The following is a 17419-nucleotide window of genomic DNA, read 5'->3' as shown; positions in this document are numbered from 1 at the left end:
CATGATGACATTGCTAGCGGCCATAGCTGCCAGAAAAGTGATATGCAGTCATGTGGGTTATTTGAAGTTGCCATGTAGTGTGGGTTTCTTGTTCCATGGCTCAGTTGTGGTCTGTGCAACTTTTGGTCGGAAAATTATATTATATACAGTAAATCATAATGTAATGATATACTATATAATGGTATTAGCACAGTTTTGCACTGCAGCTTGTTTGCTGTGATTGCGTATATGCTGACCTTTTCCAAAAGCTTTTAAAAGGGCAGACATCAATAACACTATGTTCTCCAATCTCAGCTAATTTATGACAAATGCTGTCAATACTTTTGGTAGCATGTTTTTTCTCGGTGCAACAATCAATAGATAGATTTATATTCTGTTATTTTTCATACTTTATGGCACTTATGCAAGAATGTGGAGGGTAAACCCACCACAACTTGATTTTGTTAACCTCTTCCTCCTATGGCGACAGTACACTTCTTCAGATGTAACTGTGTTCGTCTTGGTGATGAGCAGTGACTTAGATTCATAATTTCTCCACCTGTGAGCTATTATGCCACAGGACAGCATCTTATTCACTTAACACTCTGGCTATTTTTCATTATTGTCTTCTGTTGACATGGATTTGAAAAAAAATTGGAAGATTGCGTCAGAGATTGTGTTGTGTGTTGCAGCCGATTGACCCGCAGCTTGATATTCGAGCAGATAGTGTGAACGGATCGATGGTATTGTGGTATTGTTGTAGCTTGGGGCAGACTCTCTGGGTTTGACGTTGTGAGTGGGTGTGTGTGTGTGTGCGTGCGCGCGCGTACGTGTCTGTAAGACCAAGATGTCTGCACACTATATCCCTCCTTGCAGACAGGTGGGCTTAACGGACATGTTTTTGTGAAGTCTGGAGCAGAAAGGGCTCCACACTTCACAGGGAGGGAATACTAATGATAAAAAATGGTGAAGATCCACCAATTGTCCAAAATACAGTGGGAGATATTCTATTTGTTCATGAATTTACACATTTAAGGCTATAATAGACCTTTTTCACTGCTAACAATTTGACTTCTCATGGTAGGAAATACACAGGTTAATGACTTAGGACTGTAATTGAATGCTATTTATTTTTTACATAATGTATGCCTAGTTTTTGTATTATACAGGATTGGGCCCATTGTACATTCAATATGGGTGATAACAAATGAATAGACATAAAATGATGGTGTTCTCTCAACATTTGTTTGCATGGCCTGAAAACACATGTTTTTATACAGTTTTAAAATGCTCACTATATTAAATATTAGTACACTAAAAATACAATTGTGGTCCGAGGCTTAGATCTCCCTGAGGCAGTGTGGCGTAGTCTGCACAGATACATCTTGTATAAATCGCTAATGTGGATGTCTTTCAGAAAAATGCTTAGTGAGATGGATTATGGGGTCAAGATCTTGGCATTAGTTGTCTCCTCAGCAACGACCGAGGCCTGAAGTGCTGTCTCATTAGTGCTTTTTTTTTTTTACCCTTGTTACCCTGCACCCTTTGCAGAGTTTATGTAATGACATTGAGCGCTCCAGACTGAGGTTTGTGAGTGTCCACTACTAGTTCACATCTTAGTTGGCAGCAGTTCTCAGTCATGACATGAATGTACCGTAGCTGCATTGTGCTGTGTTACTTACTGTATGAGTTTGTTTCTGTATGTGCTGTCTGTAATTTGCGTGTTTATAGTGTGTGCTTGCATGCCAGTGTGCAACACTGCAGCAGATCCAGGTGCAGTCTGTCTTTATTATATTGTGTATATGTGTGTGTATACCAGTATGTCATAGTCTAGTGTGCTTTTGCCTGTGCAGAGCAACCCAAGGAATCGATTATTGAGGGGGCCTGACAGCTCTGCTCGCCGGATGCAGTGGAATACATACTGTAGCAAGGGAGCGCCATCAGTTGCCCTGACAACACCAGTGCCTGTCAACACCTCCGTCTTAATAGTGACAAATTGTACTTATTACATCAGCGTTAATTCCCCCCGATCTCCCTCAGATGAAGATACTTAGCCCCGCGCTGATCAAATTGTGTCAGCATAATTACTGGGAACAGAACCCTATTAAAAACCAGGGCCTCAGACGCACTGTCCAGACTCATCCACAGGCCTATCACTCAACATGCATCTCTGCGTAGGAAGTAAGGGAAAGAGGGAGGGTGGGGGGGGGGGGGGGGGGGGGGGGGGCAAGGGACAGGGTGGAGAGAGAGGCAGGGAGATGGGGAAATGAGGGGATGAGGGAAGAGGGAGGGAAAATGTTATTCTGAGGCTGTTTATGCACAAAGACTGTTGGAGCCGTCCACCTTTTTTTTTTTTTGACTGACGCTGACGCACTGGTGCTGTATCCTGCAGTGGTGATGCAGGATAATAGAGGAAGATTCAAACTTTCTTCACTGGAAAAAACAAACAAAAAATCAGAGGTGATGAATGGAGATGCATCCGCACTAAATTGCAGTAAACAAGATGGCAACTGCTGTTTGTGTCACAGATTGCTGAGATGGTCTGAGGGATCAGGTTGGAGGATATACGTATATTTAAATCCCTCTCATCTACATAGAGTGTTTTTGTGTCTTTCAGCTCATTGTTTTGTTTGTCTTTCTGCTAGTTTTATTACTGTATAAGTGTAAGCAACGGTATTGTTTTTTCAGGTTCCAGTCATTGCTGTACATATTTCCTCTTATTCTGACTTTGACACTTGAAAATCTGTAGTTAATTGATTATAAATAATCTTGGTCAATGTGCACTTCCTATAGATATACAGTATGATCAGAACATGTACCACTATCGAAACCTTTGCAACTAAGCATATAAATATTGCCAAACGAGGATTCTCCTTTTCCCCCAGAGTGAGAGAAAATCATTGTTTGATAAAACAATTTCATTTATCATAGGGAGCTGTCGGGGAGAAGCGTTTTATTGGGAAGTCAGATGGGAAACATGGGGCCCCCTGGGGGAGAAGTCAGTAAATGTGGACTATACAAAAAACAAATGATTAAAATTTGAAATTTCATTAAAGCTTCAGCCTAGTTTTACAATAACTGCAATTACCATAAGCAATTTTCACAGCTCTATAGATATGGATTTAGCATTGCCAGTAGCTCAACAGTGAATTAAGTCTCTCTCTCTCTCTTTTCTCAGTGTGTTGGTCCCGAATGGTGCTGGAATGGAATTCACAAATTAGTGTCGTCTGATGGAAATGTGCTAATTGCTGTTGTTAAGCTGCTGCAATAATTAGGTTATGATGGCAGACTGCTACACATGTTGCACTAACACACACACACACTCAACTGAGCAGCCCAAAGCCAACATCCTCTCTCCAGCATGGTGGAAATAGAAGGCTAGATTTAATTACTCATTTTACTATCCATCTGTGAGTATTATTTTCCAGACATAGAGTCATACACAGAGTGCAACAGTTGATAACAGTTTCCCCTGCTGTGTGTAAGAGAGATGCTTTTTTAAATTACAGTACACTAATGTACTAACACTAAGTAAATGAGTAGTTTACTGGCCATTTAGCTGTGGAAGTATCTGCATGGTAAGATGATTGGGACAACGCACAGAGGCAGGAGGATAAAGGCTGGTGTAACATGAGCTGGGATCTTTACCTGGCTTTAGCCTTTTATTTTCAGCAGACACATGTATTTCTGGCGACACAAATAGAGTAATGGAAGTGGACCACCTACAAACAGACTGGTTGTTTTATTAGTGCTTTATTGGTAGCGTCAGAGTTTAAATATGTCTTTCCTGTCTCATCAGGCGTCTGTCACTCTGCCTGCTCACCAACATTTTGTCTCTGCAGCTTTTTTGCAATGCACTGTACTGAATAGCTAAAAATATGCGATGCATGCATGGGTCAAAAAACATATATCACTATACATACATAGTATATTTTGGAGGCAGTGACTGTTGCCTGCCTGATTCACTTAAAATTGCAATTTGAGAACTGACACTGACATTCGTTTCATATTGTAGTTTGCTCATCACCGGAACTTTCTAGTCATAAACGTCTATACAATAAGTAGTTTGTGATTTTAGTTTAGTATTAACAGCAAAGTGCACAAAGACCTTCAGGTATTTCACAAAAAAAGGCAATGATGGCTCTGAATTGGAGTAAAACACACACATTTGTGGTTTTATGTAACCAGTGGGACACAAGATAACCTGGTTGTTCGGTACATGAAATAGTCCAGCGGTGTCTGAAGCTGTGGGAGTTTGCGTGGTGTTATTTGTGCCTACCTTCCTGCTATTGTGCCTTGTTACCTGCTGAGTGTGTCTATGTGTTTCTTTCTCTTGCCCTCTCCCTGAACTGGCCGTGTGGTCCATAGCCTTGGTTTATTGTCAATAATAAATATCCATGGCCACTGTGCATGGATAATTTATTCAACAACTACATGCTCAACTCTTACTATCTTTTTTTAAAAGACGCACGTCAGACATATGTATTGATTATTTTACAATGAATACAAACACATCTTTGACTTTGCCTGGTTTGGGTGTTTGTTGGTTGTCTCTGATAACATCCTGTCTATTCTGCTGCTTGACTTAAAAACTGCCTTACACTTGTGTTGTTGTTGTTGTTATGATGACTGCTGTCTTGACGTTCTTTTATGCACGGACCTGCTTAGCAACACGCTGTTTAATGGCTCTGGGCTTCAGCAGAGATTACTGGATTGCTAACCTCATCAAAGACATCAACAACCCCCAGACTCTTTAACCTTGGAGACCTGACTCTCCCTTTCAGCAGTTTTTGTGATGCGTGTGTGTGTGTGTGTGTGTGCAAGTGCATGCCTGCAGCTCAGCAAGCTACTATACATTAATGTAAAATGAATCCTCTCTCCATGCACCCTTGTAGGAAGTTGTTCTCCCATCGTGACATAAACCTGCTATTCACACAGGTGCAGTGTTGCGTTTCCTTTAGCTCTGGAACTGCACTACTCTCGTTTCATGCCTCCGAAACAGTAGAAAACCTCTACTGTATGTAGCCTGTGGAGTTGTTACATGCATCATAGGGCTAGTATACGCATGTGTACATATTATGTGGGTTATGGCAGAATTTATAAAACTATATTTCGATTGTAACACTGTTCTAGCAAATCAACTTCTAATTGATGTAAGTTAGAAAATTAAACCTCACGTATTCCCATATTATTACTTACAATAAATCCTTGTTGTGATTGATAAACTTGTTCTGTGTCCACTGAATCTCCAGCAGTGTAGCAATCTGACCTGAGAGAGCAAATGTTCTGAGATAGTGGGGGTCCCATGATTTATTAAGATGACATCTTTCGCTCGTTCAGTTGTTTATTAAATATGAATCGTTCATCTCATGGCAGTTGGACATTTTTTGCATGGATTACAATGTATTTATTATTTATGGTGAATGAAAACACATTTTTAATTTAAAACAGTGGTGGAATAACACGACCAGTCACTGCATTTCACTCTGTCTGCCTTTTCTGCAGCTGTGTCTTATTTGGAAATAAATAAATAAATATTTATATATATATTTTCAAGAAATAACTGGATGGCATTTAAGCGTGTTTTTAACAGATCAAGTGTGAGTGGCCCATGGCCTTAGATTGTGTTTTGTTGTAGCTGTAACACCAGGGAGTGCTGCAAAGCAATGACAATACACATTACTATAGTTAAATCCACACTGTTGGTGCTTCAGTCGTTCTTAGACATTAGATAACTGAGTGGGCGGATTTGAAGGATTCAAATGCTCTTATGTCACACAGGCATGTTCTACACTGTGTTTCTTACTCTCTCTTTTTGATCTAAACAACTGTCAGAGGCAAAAAAGAGAAAAAAAAACACATATCACACATCACATCTGTACTTGAATCAAAAACCTGTACAAGGAGCCTTTTATCATTATCACACAATGATGCACATTTCTTTATCTTTCACTTTTAGACATGTCTAATAGTGTTATACATAGCCTACATTTCTCTTTTAAGATTCTTATATCTGTACTTCCTCTGCTTTCCCAGGGTTGATCTGTTGTATGACCAGTATAATTTTAATATCCAGAGGGGTTTTATAGTTTGCAACTAAATGTTTAAATATAACTTTGGGGTCAACATCTAGGTAAAGGTAGGTGTTTACTGGATGTGGGCGTTTGAGACTGCAGGATTTCATTGCAGTGTTCTGACACAGCCAAACACTGTTTTAGCATTCAGGACACAGAGGGAGAGACAGAGAGGAGGAGAAAGAGAGAGACCGAGCAGCAGAGAGAGAGAGAGAGAGAGAGAGAGAGAGAGAGAGAGAGAGAGAGAGAGAGAGAGAGAGAGAGAGAGAGAGAGAGAGAGAAGAAGCAGGAGAGGAAGTAGAATGAGCCAAACAGGAACACAGAGGTTTTTGAGGCTGAATAAGAGACGGAGACTCTCTTAGCATTCCAGCTCTGATGCCAAAACTTTCACTGAACCAAGGGTGCCTTCTTCACCGAGGCTTCAATGGCAGCTCTGTCATTTACTTGTATTTCTAAAATCTATTCATAAAGCAGGTGCATTGAGAGAAAGAGATTTTTATAGGTGACTTTTACAGGTGCTGAAGGCTTTTGGATTAGCTTAAGTATTACAAGCTTGGTTCACTTACTTTTCTTTGCCGGGGAGGTGTTTCTTTTTTAATGATGTTGGAGTCAGGCCACAGAAAAATGAAATTGATTGGCCAGATGATGACCATATAAAATAAACTTTTATGTTACTGCTAACTTACAAGCTGCAGTTTGGGCAGTGTTTTTTTTTTTTTTTGCCTCCTGGCAGAAATTAGATTTAAGACTGTCCATCGAATGTGTCATTACCAGCAGCTGGTTAGCTTAGCTTAGTTTAGCACAAAGACGTGAAGTGTAAACCGGTAATGTCCAAAACAAAAACCGGCACATTCGTTACAAAAATTAAACATGTAGCCTACAAAAAACAATGTAGGCTACTATAACAATGTTGCTTCCATCCATGAAATGGTCAGTACCCGCCCTAACTGCACATCTCAATTACTGATACTTGAACCAGATTATTGACGCCAACTGTCACTGTAACAAAGTTTGAAAATTAATTCCCAGGTCTTATAATTTAATCAATATTATTAAAGCTTCATGAATGCTTCATCAGGTTTCATTTTTCTATCACGTTGCTCTTCCATGACTGTAGGCCTACTGTGGCATCAAAGGAGGTCCCATCCACTGATTTAAAGAGTGTTGCAGTAGTTTGACCATTAGCATGTCTTTTATTGATTTCAGAGTCATTGTGTTAATTAAATGGATCCTGTAGAGAGCCACAGTGTCTGCAGTCACCTTAGCGGCTATGTGCAGCCACACAGAGGTCACAGATTGACACCAGGAGTACGCTTCCAGCCACTTGTTTCAGGTCTGTTTGATGTATGTTCTTCAACAGCATGTAAAATATTATTGTTTGTAGTCATTTTTAAAGATTCAGACAAATTAACTATAGAGGGATTATTTGTTTACCAACAAGTCAGGATGCGTGCGCAACCTGACTGCAGAAAGAACCGGTTGTCATGGTTACCTCTATGGATCTAGTGTAGTCAAAGCGGTGTTAGCTAGCGATGTTGTCAGCCTACTACAACAGTTTATCACCTACTGATGTAGTGTGTGTTTTATACATAGAGTGTAGGTTTTATAAAGGCAGGAAAAAAAGAAAAAAAAACGTCAGGACGGAGGATCGAGTTTCTACCGCGGCAACGGCAACTCAGCCACGGGACAAGCTACGGACACTCACAGCACAGCGTCGGTTATCGGTAAAAACACTGTGCATCCCTCACGTTACCTACAGCTATTTAACCGACAATCATGTTCAGGAAAACACTCACGTTTACAAAACTATGTGGCTGTGAGGACTGAGGTGCTGCCTGGTCAGAGACGAGGAAAGAGACGGACATGTCTAAAGTCTGGAACAACTGCATCCTGACCCTTGTCCTGACCCGAACTGTAACGTTACGTGCATCACTGACTATGTACCGGTGTTATTTAAAACAATAAAGTTGAACGTTAATTAATCTGAGCTTGCTTTCCATTAGTATGTGACCTGACCTCGTCTTCAGTCACTGTCGTAGTAGCCTAAACATTTCACAACTCATTCGCTGCAGTTCTACAGCTGTGACTGTGGGCTTTATCACCATTCAAAACAACGTGTCTAGCACGTTATATTGCTAATTAATCCCCAATGTAGCCTACTATTTTCTCTTTCGTTTGCCTTGAAAGGGGTGCGAGTTGACGGTATTCTGTAAAATTTGCGCGTTTTGTTATTTTTATCAAAACGATTGGCTCTTGCTGCTGTCTTTCTGCAGGCGACATGCGCAGTAGAACGTCAGTGACGTAGGCTGATAATCCCTATTATTTCTTGCTTAGATTTACAGCATAGAACCCATTTTGGTTTCTCTGCATGTAGCCGTGCAGCCCTGAGGAGCTCTGTGTTGGAGAGTTCAGTCCTGCAAGCTGACCTCAATCAGCTCAGATTAAAGCTGTGATCTGATGTCTGGCCCCCTGTGCCCTGTTTCACGATGCAACGTACCCCCGACTCTGAACAGGCAGAAATTAGTCTGCAAATGCAGCATTCACTTTTCAGACATAACCACCACTGCATTGAATGCAGCGTTTCCTCTATAATACACACAAAGACATGCATACAGTATCTTTATTTACACAAAAAGATCATTTACAGTGATGTTCAGTAGATAAAAAATCTAAAAAAGTCCAATTAAAACAACCATATACATACAATTTCATTAATTAATTAAAAAAATGGAATGATAAGAATTAGCTTTAAAAAACAGCAATTAAAAGATAAGATATTAAGAATACCATACCAAGTCAGAGCCTTTTTAAAGTGCTTGTTTGGTGATAACCAGTTCCATGGTGCAAAAAAGACAAAAGCAGTTCTTCCAAACTTATATAGTGTGAATCTAAAAAAGTTTCTAAAAAATAAATAATAAAAAAGTTTTCTTTCTGTAATGTAATAGAAAGCAGGATTCATTCCTGAATAAAAAGTTAATTGGTTGCCTTAATTTTCTCAACATATTTTATTGATATATTCATTTTTTTTAAAGGCTATCTGGATGCCAAGATATTTGTGTAGCATAACTTTCAATATTGATGCCACTTTTACTTGTGGTGATCAGATTATATCAGTCAGTATTTCTGTCTATGTTTGTAGCAGTATGTTGGTATAGGACTGTATCATCAGTAAATGGTAGTGCAGTTCTTCAAGGTCCACTGCTGCTGAGTTAATGGATTAAAAATGGATCAGCAGAGAAGCTCTGTATCCAGGTTAATAGCACACCAAGACAATTTTAAATAATGTTTGAGCAGTAGAATAATTGGATAGGTGATGCATTTTGTGCAGATGCGGTGTACATAAGCCCATGATAGACAGCTCTCTGTTTTTAATTTTAATTTTATGTCTGAAGTGACTCAGGAGAGTCAAAGTGGGCCAGAGAAGTTACCACACAGACAAAGTACATTCATAAGCCCATTTATCATCGCTCTGTCTCTGCTGACCCGACTAGAAGTGGGTCCCTCCTCACTGTCTGACTCACAGCGTACTGAGAGCCAGTCCCACCTTCCTCTTTAAACAATAACTTCTCACTCACCAACTCACCTTTTACAGAAGAGAGTAGTCTTCATAGTAAACATTTTAACTCTCTTCCAGTGACATCACATGTAACCAGTCTAATTCATCTGGGATCTCACCTCAGATAATGTTCCTTTTGTTTTTCATATTCACACTCTTCACTGATACATTGGTTTTCGGCCTGTCAGTAGATTAAAATATTTAATCACAATTAATTGCTCAAGTGTCCATAATTAATCATGATAAATCTCAAATTAATTCCAGTTACAGTATACTGCTTTATGTAAATGTAACTGTTTTATACACTGACAAATACTGTCAAAAATCCTCTAATGCCTTTGGCATAAAACAACATACTCAAATTCTTTCTATTTCTGTAGTTTGCAGCTTGTTGAGCTGATTGAATATAGCCTACAGTAGAAACTGTGATCATCTCTAATTTTTTAGGTTTTTTATTTTGCAACTTCAGGTGCAAAGAAACAACAAAAGAATGGCCCACTGGGATAAAAAGATTGGTCGTTTATCACCCATTCACTCTAGATAGTGAGTTGCAGATTGTAAACTAAGATGTGACCAGCTCGGCTCATATTTAAATCACATCAAGCTTCAGAGCGTCTGTTGGCAGTGAGGAAGCTGTGACACTAGCTCATCTGTACGTCGAGGCTTATTTAGCCTGCTGAGAGTGAGAGCCTGCTGTTCGTATTAGATTCTGTCTCTGGCAAAGTGGCGATGATTAGATAAAGTGTGTTTGGCGGAGTGGAGCACTTTTTCACTTTACAGTAGCAGTGGCTGTGAATGAATGGAAGGAAATGCTTAAGAGGACATTGTGCATAATTTCTTACTTGACATACTGGTTTTTGTGAAAAATGAATTACTCCTAAATGCTGATGTACTGAGTGAGTTGAAGACAAAGCCGAGGAATTAAAGGGGAGCGGGTCGCGAAGAAGAAATACAATACAATACAATACAATTCAACACAATAGCCCTCATTTTGAATCCCCTCCCTACTGTAGTGTCCCCTCTGCCTGCACTTCATTCTGTCAAACACAATAACTGAGCTCTGACGTCTTAAAAGGCATTGCAGGAGCATAGAGGTGCTTGAAGAGAAAATTGCAGCAGCTCACAGCGGCTGGAGTGAAATACCATTTTGTCTCACTCAAGATGGATTCCACAGTGAGATTTCAGAGGACCAGTACAGAATCAAAATGGAGAAGCCAGAAGGGAGGAGAGAAAAAAGAGGCTGTGTGTGTGTGTGTGTGTGTGTGTGTGTGTGTGTGTGTAGTGGACAGCTTCTGAGGAGATATCTGAATTTTGTTTTTTGCTGCAGCATGGTAATATATAGTCTCCGGGCATTTCACCTTTTTCACATATAATGAAAATATTTCAAGTCATTTTCTTGTTCATCATTATTATCTTTTCTTTTCTTTTTTTGATGATAATCGATTCCACATGTGACTGGTAGCAAAAAGTCAGTAGGTAAATATCTACAATAGAAGAGGCATTTATGAATTGTAATGAAATGCAAAGCCAAGAGATGAAATGAAAAAATCAACTTCTCTGTGAAGATTTTGAAATAGAGTTAAAAAGCAAAAGCTTCTTCTTCTTCTTCTTCTTTTTTTGCATCTGGCCTCCTCAACCTCTGAGGAAGATTTCCTCCCACCAATCGTCTCGCATACTGACATGCATGCATGGCTGCTGGCGCCCCCCCCCCCCCCCCTCTCACCACACACACACACACACACACACACATTGCATGCAGTCACACCCTCCCTCCCTCCCTCTCTTTATAGATTCCACTTGCTGGTTGCCCATCTAACAGCCCTGTATGTAAACCAGTGAAACCCCTTCAGGAGATCAAATCCGTGGAATCTGTTGTCGGTTCTATCTAGGTCAATGCCTACAATAGCTATGCAATTTTTTTCTCTTCTCTATGCCCCCCCAAAAAAACCTCCCCCCAATTTGCTTAACCCCACAAGGTTGATTTTCGTTTGCATTTATAAATATCAAAAATGCATATAAAATAAGGATATTAAACATGCTTTCATAGATACTGGTCTCAAGTGGAATATTAAAACATGCAGTGGTTTGATGTTAACATTAGTGTAACATTATATCTAGGTTATTAACACTGTAACTCTACACAGCATTGCATCCCAACAACATTAAACGTGGAGGCAACAGTGCAATTTTGTGCGACATTGAGTTGTTTCCTCTCTGATCTATAAGGGATGATGTTACGTGACCTTAGGGAGGTGGCATCTAATTTGTTAACCCACACAGAAAGGAGAAACCTCTCTACCTGCTTCTCCATGCATTTTTCATAGGATCTTGAAATATCTATTTTGAAGGGCATTCTCACTGACAGCGATAAATACTAAAACTGCGCCAGTGTACATAAAAATAGACAGAAATATATGTACTTTAGTTCATTATAAACTTAAAAAACACGCCACACTGAACATGTTTTTAGAGGAAAATCACAAGAAACCCCACAGCTCCCCTTTTTCAACTTAAATGAATTACCCTCTGCTAATCTGCTTTAGTAGCTCCCACACAGCCCCAGTTGTTCTACTTTTGGATAAATCGCTGATATGACTGCCTTCAGACATGGGCTGCAATCAAAATCAAATATGCAGAGATTTTTTTTCTTTTTTGCTAATCTAAGCAGTCAAAAAATAATGTTTAAAAAAAAACCTCACAACCTAATCAGAGTCACCCAGGACTGTCGCAGTATTACAGCCTCTGTAGGTTTCTACAAAGAGATGGTTAGATGTACAGTATCTCTGTTGGACCTTCATAACAAGCCACTTTCTGCCTTTCAGTCTTTAACACTGTGAAAAATCTTCTACAGTTAATCCAACACAGTTTGCAAAAAGTCTTAATATATTTTTGTCCAAGTTTCCCTGATAATCATTATTTCAGTGCATCAAGTTTCCATTTTAATGCACACATTATAGTACGCTCTGCTGCTGTCATTCACATCACACACACACATACACAAGAAGAAATTGAAAGCTCTTCTGGGTAATAATCCCTGATGAAACATGACACCTTACAAACTATGTTGTCACATCCAAGGCTTTTTGTTTATGACATTTTTTATTAGCTTAGTGAGCAGGTAATTCAAAACCAGTAAAAAATTTGCAGTGTGAAATGATGACATATACTGTAAGTGTTTTTGCTCTGAATGTTTTCCGCCTTATCTTTGTCTTCACCGTGCATGACAAAATCAGATGGGAACGATGATAAAGACTTTTTAATGCGCCCACCTCTAATGTGTGCAGCGGTGTACTGTAGCCTCTTAACCTCATGATGTCAGTGTACATTGTTTTCCTCCTCGACCTCGCCAACATTACCTGTAGCTGTTATAGCCCTTACAGGCTTCCTTAGTTGCCTCTGCCTTAGCATGCCCACCACTGCACAGTGAAGACAATCTCCTGTAAATTGCTTTTTCGATCAGTTTTGACATCAATCTGCTCCCACGGGAATGTGGGCATTCATGTGATGGCGGAGAGGAAGGTTTCATTCCTTATGGATGTTGACAACCCCACTCAGCCTGGTTTGATCTGCAGAATTAACATAATATTACCGTACATACAGAACTGGCTCTGACAGCCAGAGAGGGATTGGCTTTCTATACCAGACGTTGGCGCCAGTGTGGTTTCCGCAACAGCAGAAGTCAGAGACAAGACAATAAAAGCTGTTAGGGGTCAAAGATCAGATTTTTATGAACATAATTTTTGCTCTTTTAAAATGTAGGGATGCGTTTTGTGTTCCATTATCTGGGGTGACACGGATTTCACCGCAGTAATTTACAGCATTACTACAATTATTTTAGTTCGCAGTAAAAGAGAGGAATTGTTTCTTTTTTCATTTTGCTCCAGAGGACTCGGGTTATCTCATGTAGAATTAAAGAATAACTTCTAAAGGTTTTGTTTTCTGTGAGACTCAAACTCAAACTTCACCAGCACCCGATGGGGGAAAAAAAAAATCTTTCAGTTGTGCCGCAGTGAATGAATTCTTTATACTGTAAAAATTGTTTTGATATATACATAACAACCACACAACTGCTGCCTTTCATGTGTTTCCCCCCTGCTCTTCTTATCTGCTTCAGGACAAAGATACATCATAACATCCACGGGAGCCTTGTATATTCTGGACGTCCTGCCTGAGGATGGGCTGAATAACTATCGCTGCACCACACGCCACCGCTACACCGGCGAGACTCGCCAGAGCAACAGTGCACGCCTCATAGTGTCAGGTCAGTAAGTGCCCAGTACAAACTAGAAATCAGCTGAACTCTCTTTGGCCTTGGTCTTCATTTCTTATGTTTTAAAACTAGATAAGAAAGAATATTAATAATAACACTAAAGAAACTTTATATCCAACATAAACATAGCTGCTCTTGAAGAGACTGATTTGCAGGCTGGTGCAGAACAGTTATAAGGTCCTATTTAGATTTACAGCCAGACCTACTGTCTGCTCAGTGTGGGATGACTACAACTTTAGCAGTCCTTCTTTGGCCCACATCAGTAACAAAACAATAATTGTATTACAGGTTGTTGCAGGCTGATTATATGTGACAGATAAATGGAACGGGGGAATCAGTTCGTCATACCCTCTCCTGTTTTTTTTTTGTCACAGTTAAAATCTGTCTCAAATTATAGGAACGCAGTCTGTTCCTCTCTTCTCTGCCTCACATAACAAAATATATAGTTTATAGAAGTGAATCTTGACCTCGAGAATCAATATTGGATTATACTATCAAGCACCTGGCAACACTCGCCACTAATTAACACTAAATTCTCTGCTCCTTACAGACCCCACCAATGCTGAGCCAGGCATCTTGGATGGCTTTGACCATCGAGAGGTGATGATTAATCATCGGGTGGAGCTGCCCTGTAAGGCCTCAGGCTACCCAACGCCCAAATACCGCTGGCTGAAGGACAACAGCCCTTTGGAGCCAGACAGCCGCTTCCGCCAGACCATCACGGGGCTGCTGATAGAGAGCACGCAGCCCAGTGACTCTGGGACGTACGTCTGTGAGGTGTGGAACAGCTATGGCAACGCTGAGGTCATGGGGCGGCTGTATATCAAACGTAAGTATTTTATTTAAAGGAGGTGAATATCTGTATTACCTATAGATATACCGTAATTACAGTCCATCAATATCCAGTCCATAATGATCATTGGCCACAGTGAAAAATGCAAAGGATTCTACTGAAAAGCATTTCTTGAAGCAACCAAAGTTCATCAAGCAAATTCAAAATATATGCAAATATGTTTAGTCTATCCAAACTAGATAACAACATTTAAATTTGCTGAGAAATACATCATCTCTAAAGCAGGAAGTCCACAATAGGAGTTGTATAACACCTATCCTAACAAAGAATGTGAAGTGCTTGTTTCTGTGACCTAAATTATAAATTGGAATTAATGTTTTGTGACTAAATTGATCAATAGTGTTCCTACTTTAACTCTAATCTAGAGATCTGGGTTTTTCAGAAATGCTGGACACATCCATCCTGCTCAGTCTTCCCTTCTCTGTATCGTCCTTTCATTTTTCATTCATTCATCATCATCATTACAGTACCTTTGAAAATACAACATTTATTTTCTTATTTTCGTGTCCTCAGAGCCCTTGAAGGCCGTGGTCAGCCCTCGGAAGGTGAAAGGCAGCGTGGGTAGCAAGGTGTCTCTGTCCTGCAGTGTGAGTGGCTCGGACGAGTACGAGCTGTCGTGGTATCGCAACGGAGAGATAATCTACCCTGGCAACAACGTTCGTTTCACTGGGCTGAACCGGGAGAACCTCATCATGGAAGGGATGTCGAAGAGCGACGGCGGAGCCTACCAGTGCTTCGCCAGGAAGGGCAAGATGTCTGCACAGGACTTTGTGCAAGTCATCCTTGAAGGTGAGCATGTCATTTTGTAGGGTGAAGCATGCACACAAATGCTGACCAAAAGCCACACAGTGGTAGCTGTCTTATGCATAATCAATGAGTTAGCAGAGACAGGTTCACGCCTTGGAGATCAATACTGGGTTTATGTGTTAATGGCATCCTGCTGTGACTCTCGGCTCTAGTCCACCATTAGTATGATCATCCCAGACTTCACAAACACTTACGAAAACACATGCACACACACTCTTGAATGCAATAGCTTACCTTGGCAGCGTTGCTCAGGCAACTGTCTCCTGTGGCCAGGGAGCTGTAAAAAGAAGATATTGATAATCTATAATCATGTGGAACAGACCTAGATTATCAGAGTGCAGCAGCAGGCGGACACAGACATTTCAAAAGCCAACCGGTCTGTGCGTCTGGGAGGAAAGCTCCTGGATCACTGTTTATGATGAAATCTACAGTTGTGTAGCGGTTGTGCACAAAATGGTGAAAATTCTTGAAAAAACACATGATGTTTTCCTTAATTTTTGCCAATTAATGTCTCACAAAAAGGGGCTTTTATCACATAGATTTACCTCTGACAGAAAATAGCACTCCCAAACCCTGGAGTGCAGACGCTGAGTAAATAATAACAGCTACAGTATGTAAATCATCAGTAACATGTGCTCACATTTTAACCTTTGTTTTATTCTCCTGTCCCCTGCCATGTTCCCCCTTGTCCCCCACCACCACAGATGGTACTCCAAAGATCCTGTCCTCCTTCAGCGAGAAGGTGGTGAACCCCAACGAGCCCGTCTTCCTGGTCTGCAACGTCAAGGGCACGCCGCCTCCCCGGTGCACCTGGTCGCTGGACGACGACCCCGTCATTAAAGACAGCCACCACCACCTGGGCCACTACGAGACCCACGAGGGCCACGTGGTCAGCCAGCTCAACGTGACGCACACCCAGGTGCAGGACGGAGGGGTGTACCGGTGCACGTGCAGCAACTCGGCCGGGGTCGTGTACCACCAGGCTCGAATAAACGTAAGAGGTGCTTGTCAAATCAGCTCCTCCAAGAACAACAATACACATACCTGTCTGTCTCAGTGTGTCTGTCTGTGTCTCTCTGTGCAGCTGGCATTAGCAGTAGAGTTGTTATTTGGTTCTGCAGTTATATAATATGTAGAAATATTTTTTAGATTTTTATCGGTTTGCGTTTTTTGAATCATTTGTTACTTTCTCTTCATATTTGGTTTTTGCTCAAGTAATAAATCTTTACTCACATTTACATTTCTTTTGACGCTGTTCTCCACTTATAGATTTTGCCTCAGTTATCGTGTTCTTTTATGTATTATTTTCTTTTTCTCTGCTCCCTGTATAATTTCACAGCTTCGTCTGTTTCTCTCCAAATTACTACTGTGCCTCTCCTACATGCCTGTATTTTTAGGCCAAATGAATTATCCTGGTTTGCTGCACACAAGCATATCTGGATCTTTGGTTCCAAAATGGGCTGGTTTGTAAATAGCCAGAAGAAAAATATATTTCTTTTAGTTGCATGAATAAATGTATCTGTGGTTTGCTCGTGTGTGTGTGTTTCTGTGTGTGTGTGTATGCATGTGTCTGCGTGTATTTACTCAAGCAGCCAATTCAGCGCTTCACGATCAGATGTTAAAGCGATTACCCTGTTTCAATTTTATGAGACACAGAATGTGTAACTGTTAGGTGGGTGAGCAGCGAGAGCCGAGTTATAAGTATCAGTAGTACAGTGTTATTTAAACATTCTGTTTTCCATCAGATGGTTAGCACTCTTAAATCTCTACTCTACTTAGAGCTAAGCTCTGGATCTTGCGCTAAAGCAAACAACAAAAGCTTTAACAGCAGTTTGAGCAGTATTTCAGTGGCAGCTACCATATGTGAGGCGGAGGAGACA

At 40.5% G+C, this 17419-nt stretch overlaps 1 protein-coding gene across 4 annotated transcripts in view; it reads left to right on the top strand.

The window, feature by feature from the left end:
• Positions 1–17419, top strand: part of dscamb (Down syndrome cell adhesion molecule b) — a 121311-nt gene that overhangs the window by 67684 nt on the left and 36208 nt on the right. For all 4 annotated transcript variants that reach the window (XM_085795288.1, XM_085795287.1, XM_085795286.1 and 1 more), the window contains 4 exons: positions 13724–13870; positions 14430–14708; positions 15246–15521; positions 16244–16540. In XM_085795288.1, the coding sequence (XP_085651414.1) occupies positions 13724–13870; positions 14430–14708; positions 15246–15521; positions 16244–16540 (999 nt within the window). The remainder of the gene's footprint in view (positions 1–13723; positions 13871–14429; positions 14709–15245; positions 15522–16243; positions 16541–17419) is intronic.

This window comes from Trachurus japonicus, chromosome 13 (assembly GCF_045865225.1).
Source record: "Trachurus japonicus isolate A0001 chromosome 13, Traja_1.0".
NCBI lineage: Eukaryota > Metazoa > Chordata > Actinopteri > Carangiformes > Carangidae > Trachurus > Trachurus japonicus.
Note: the sequence above shows the minus strand (reverse complement) of the source record. Positions and strands in the feature narration are given on the sequence as shown.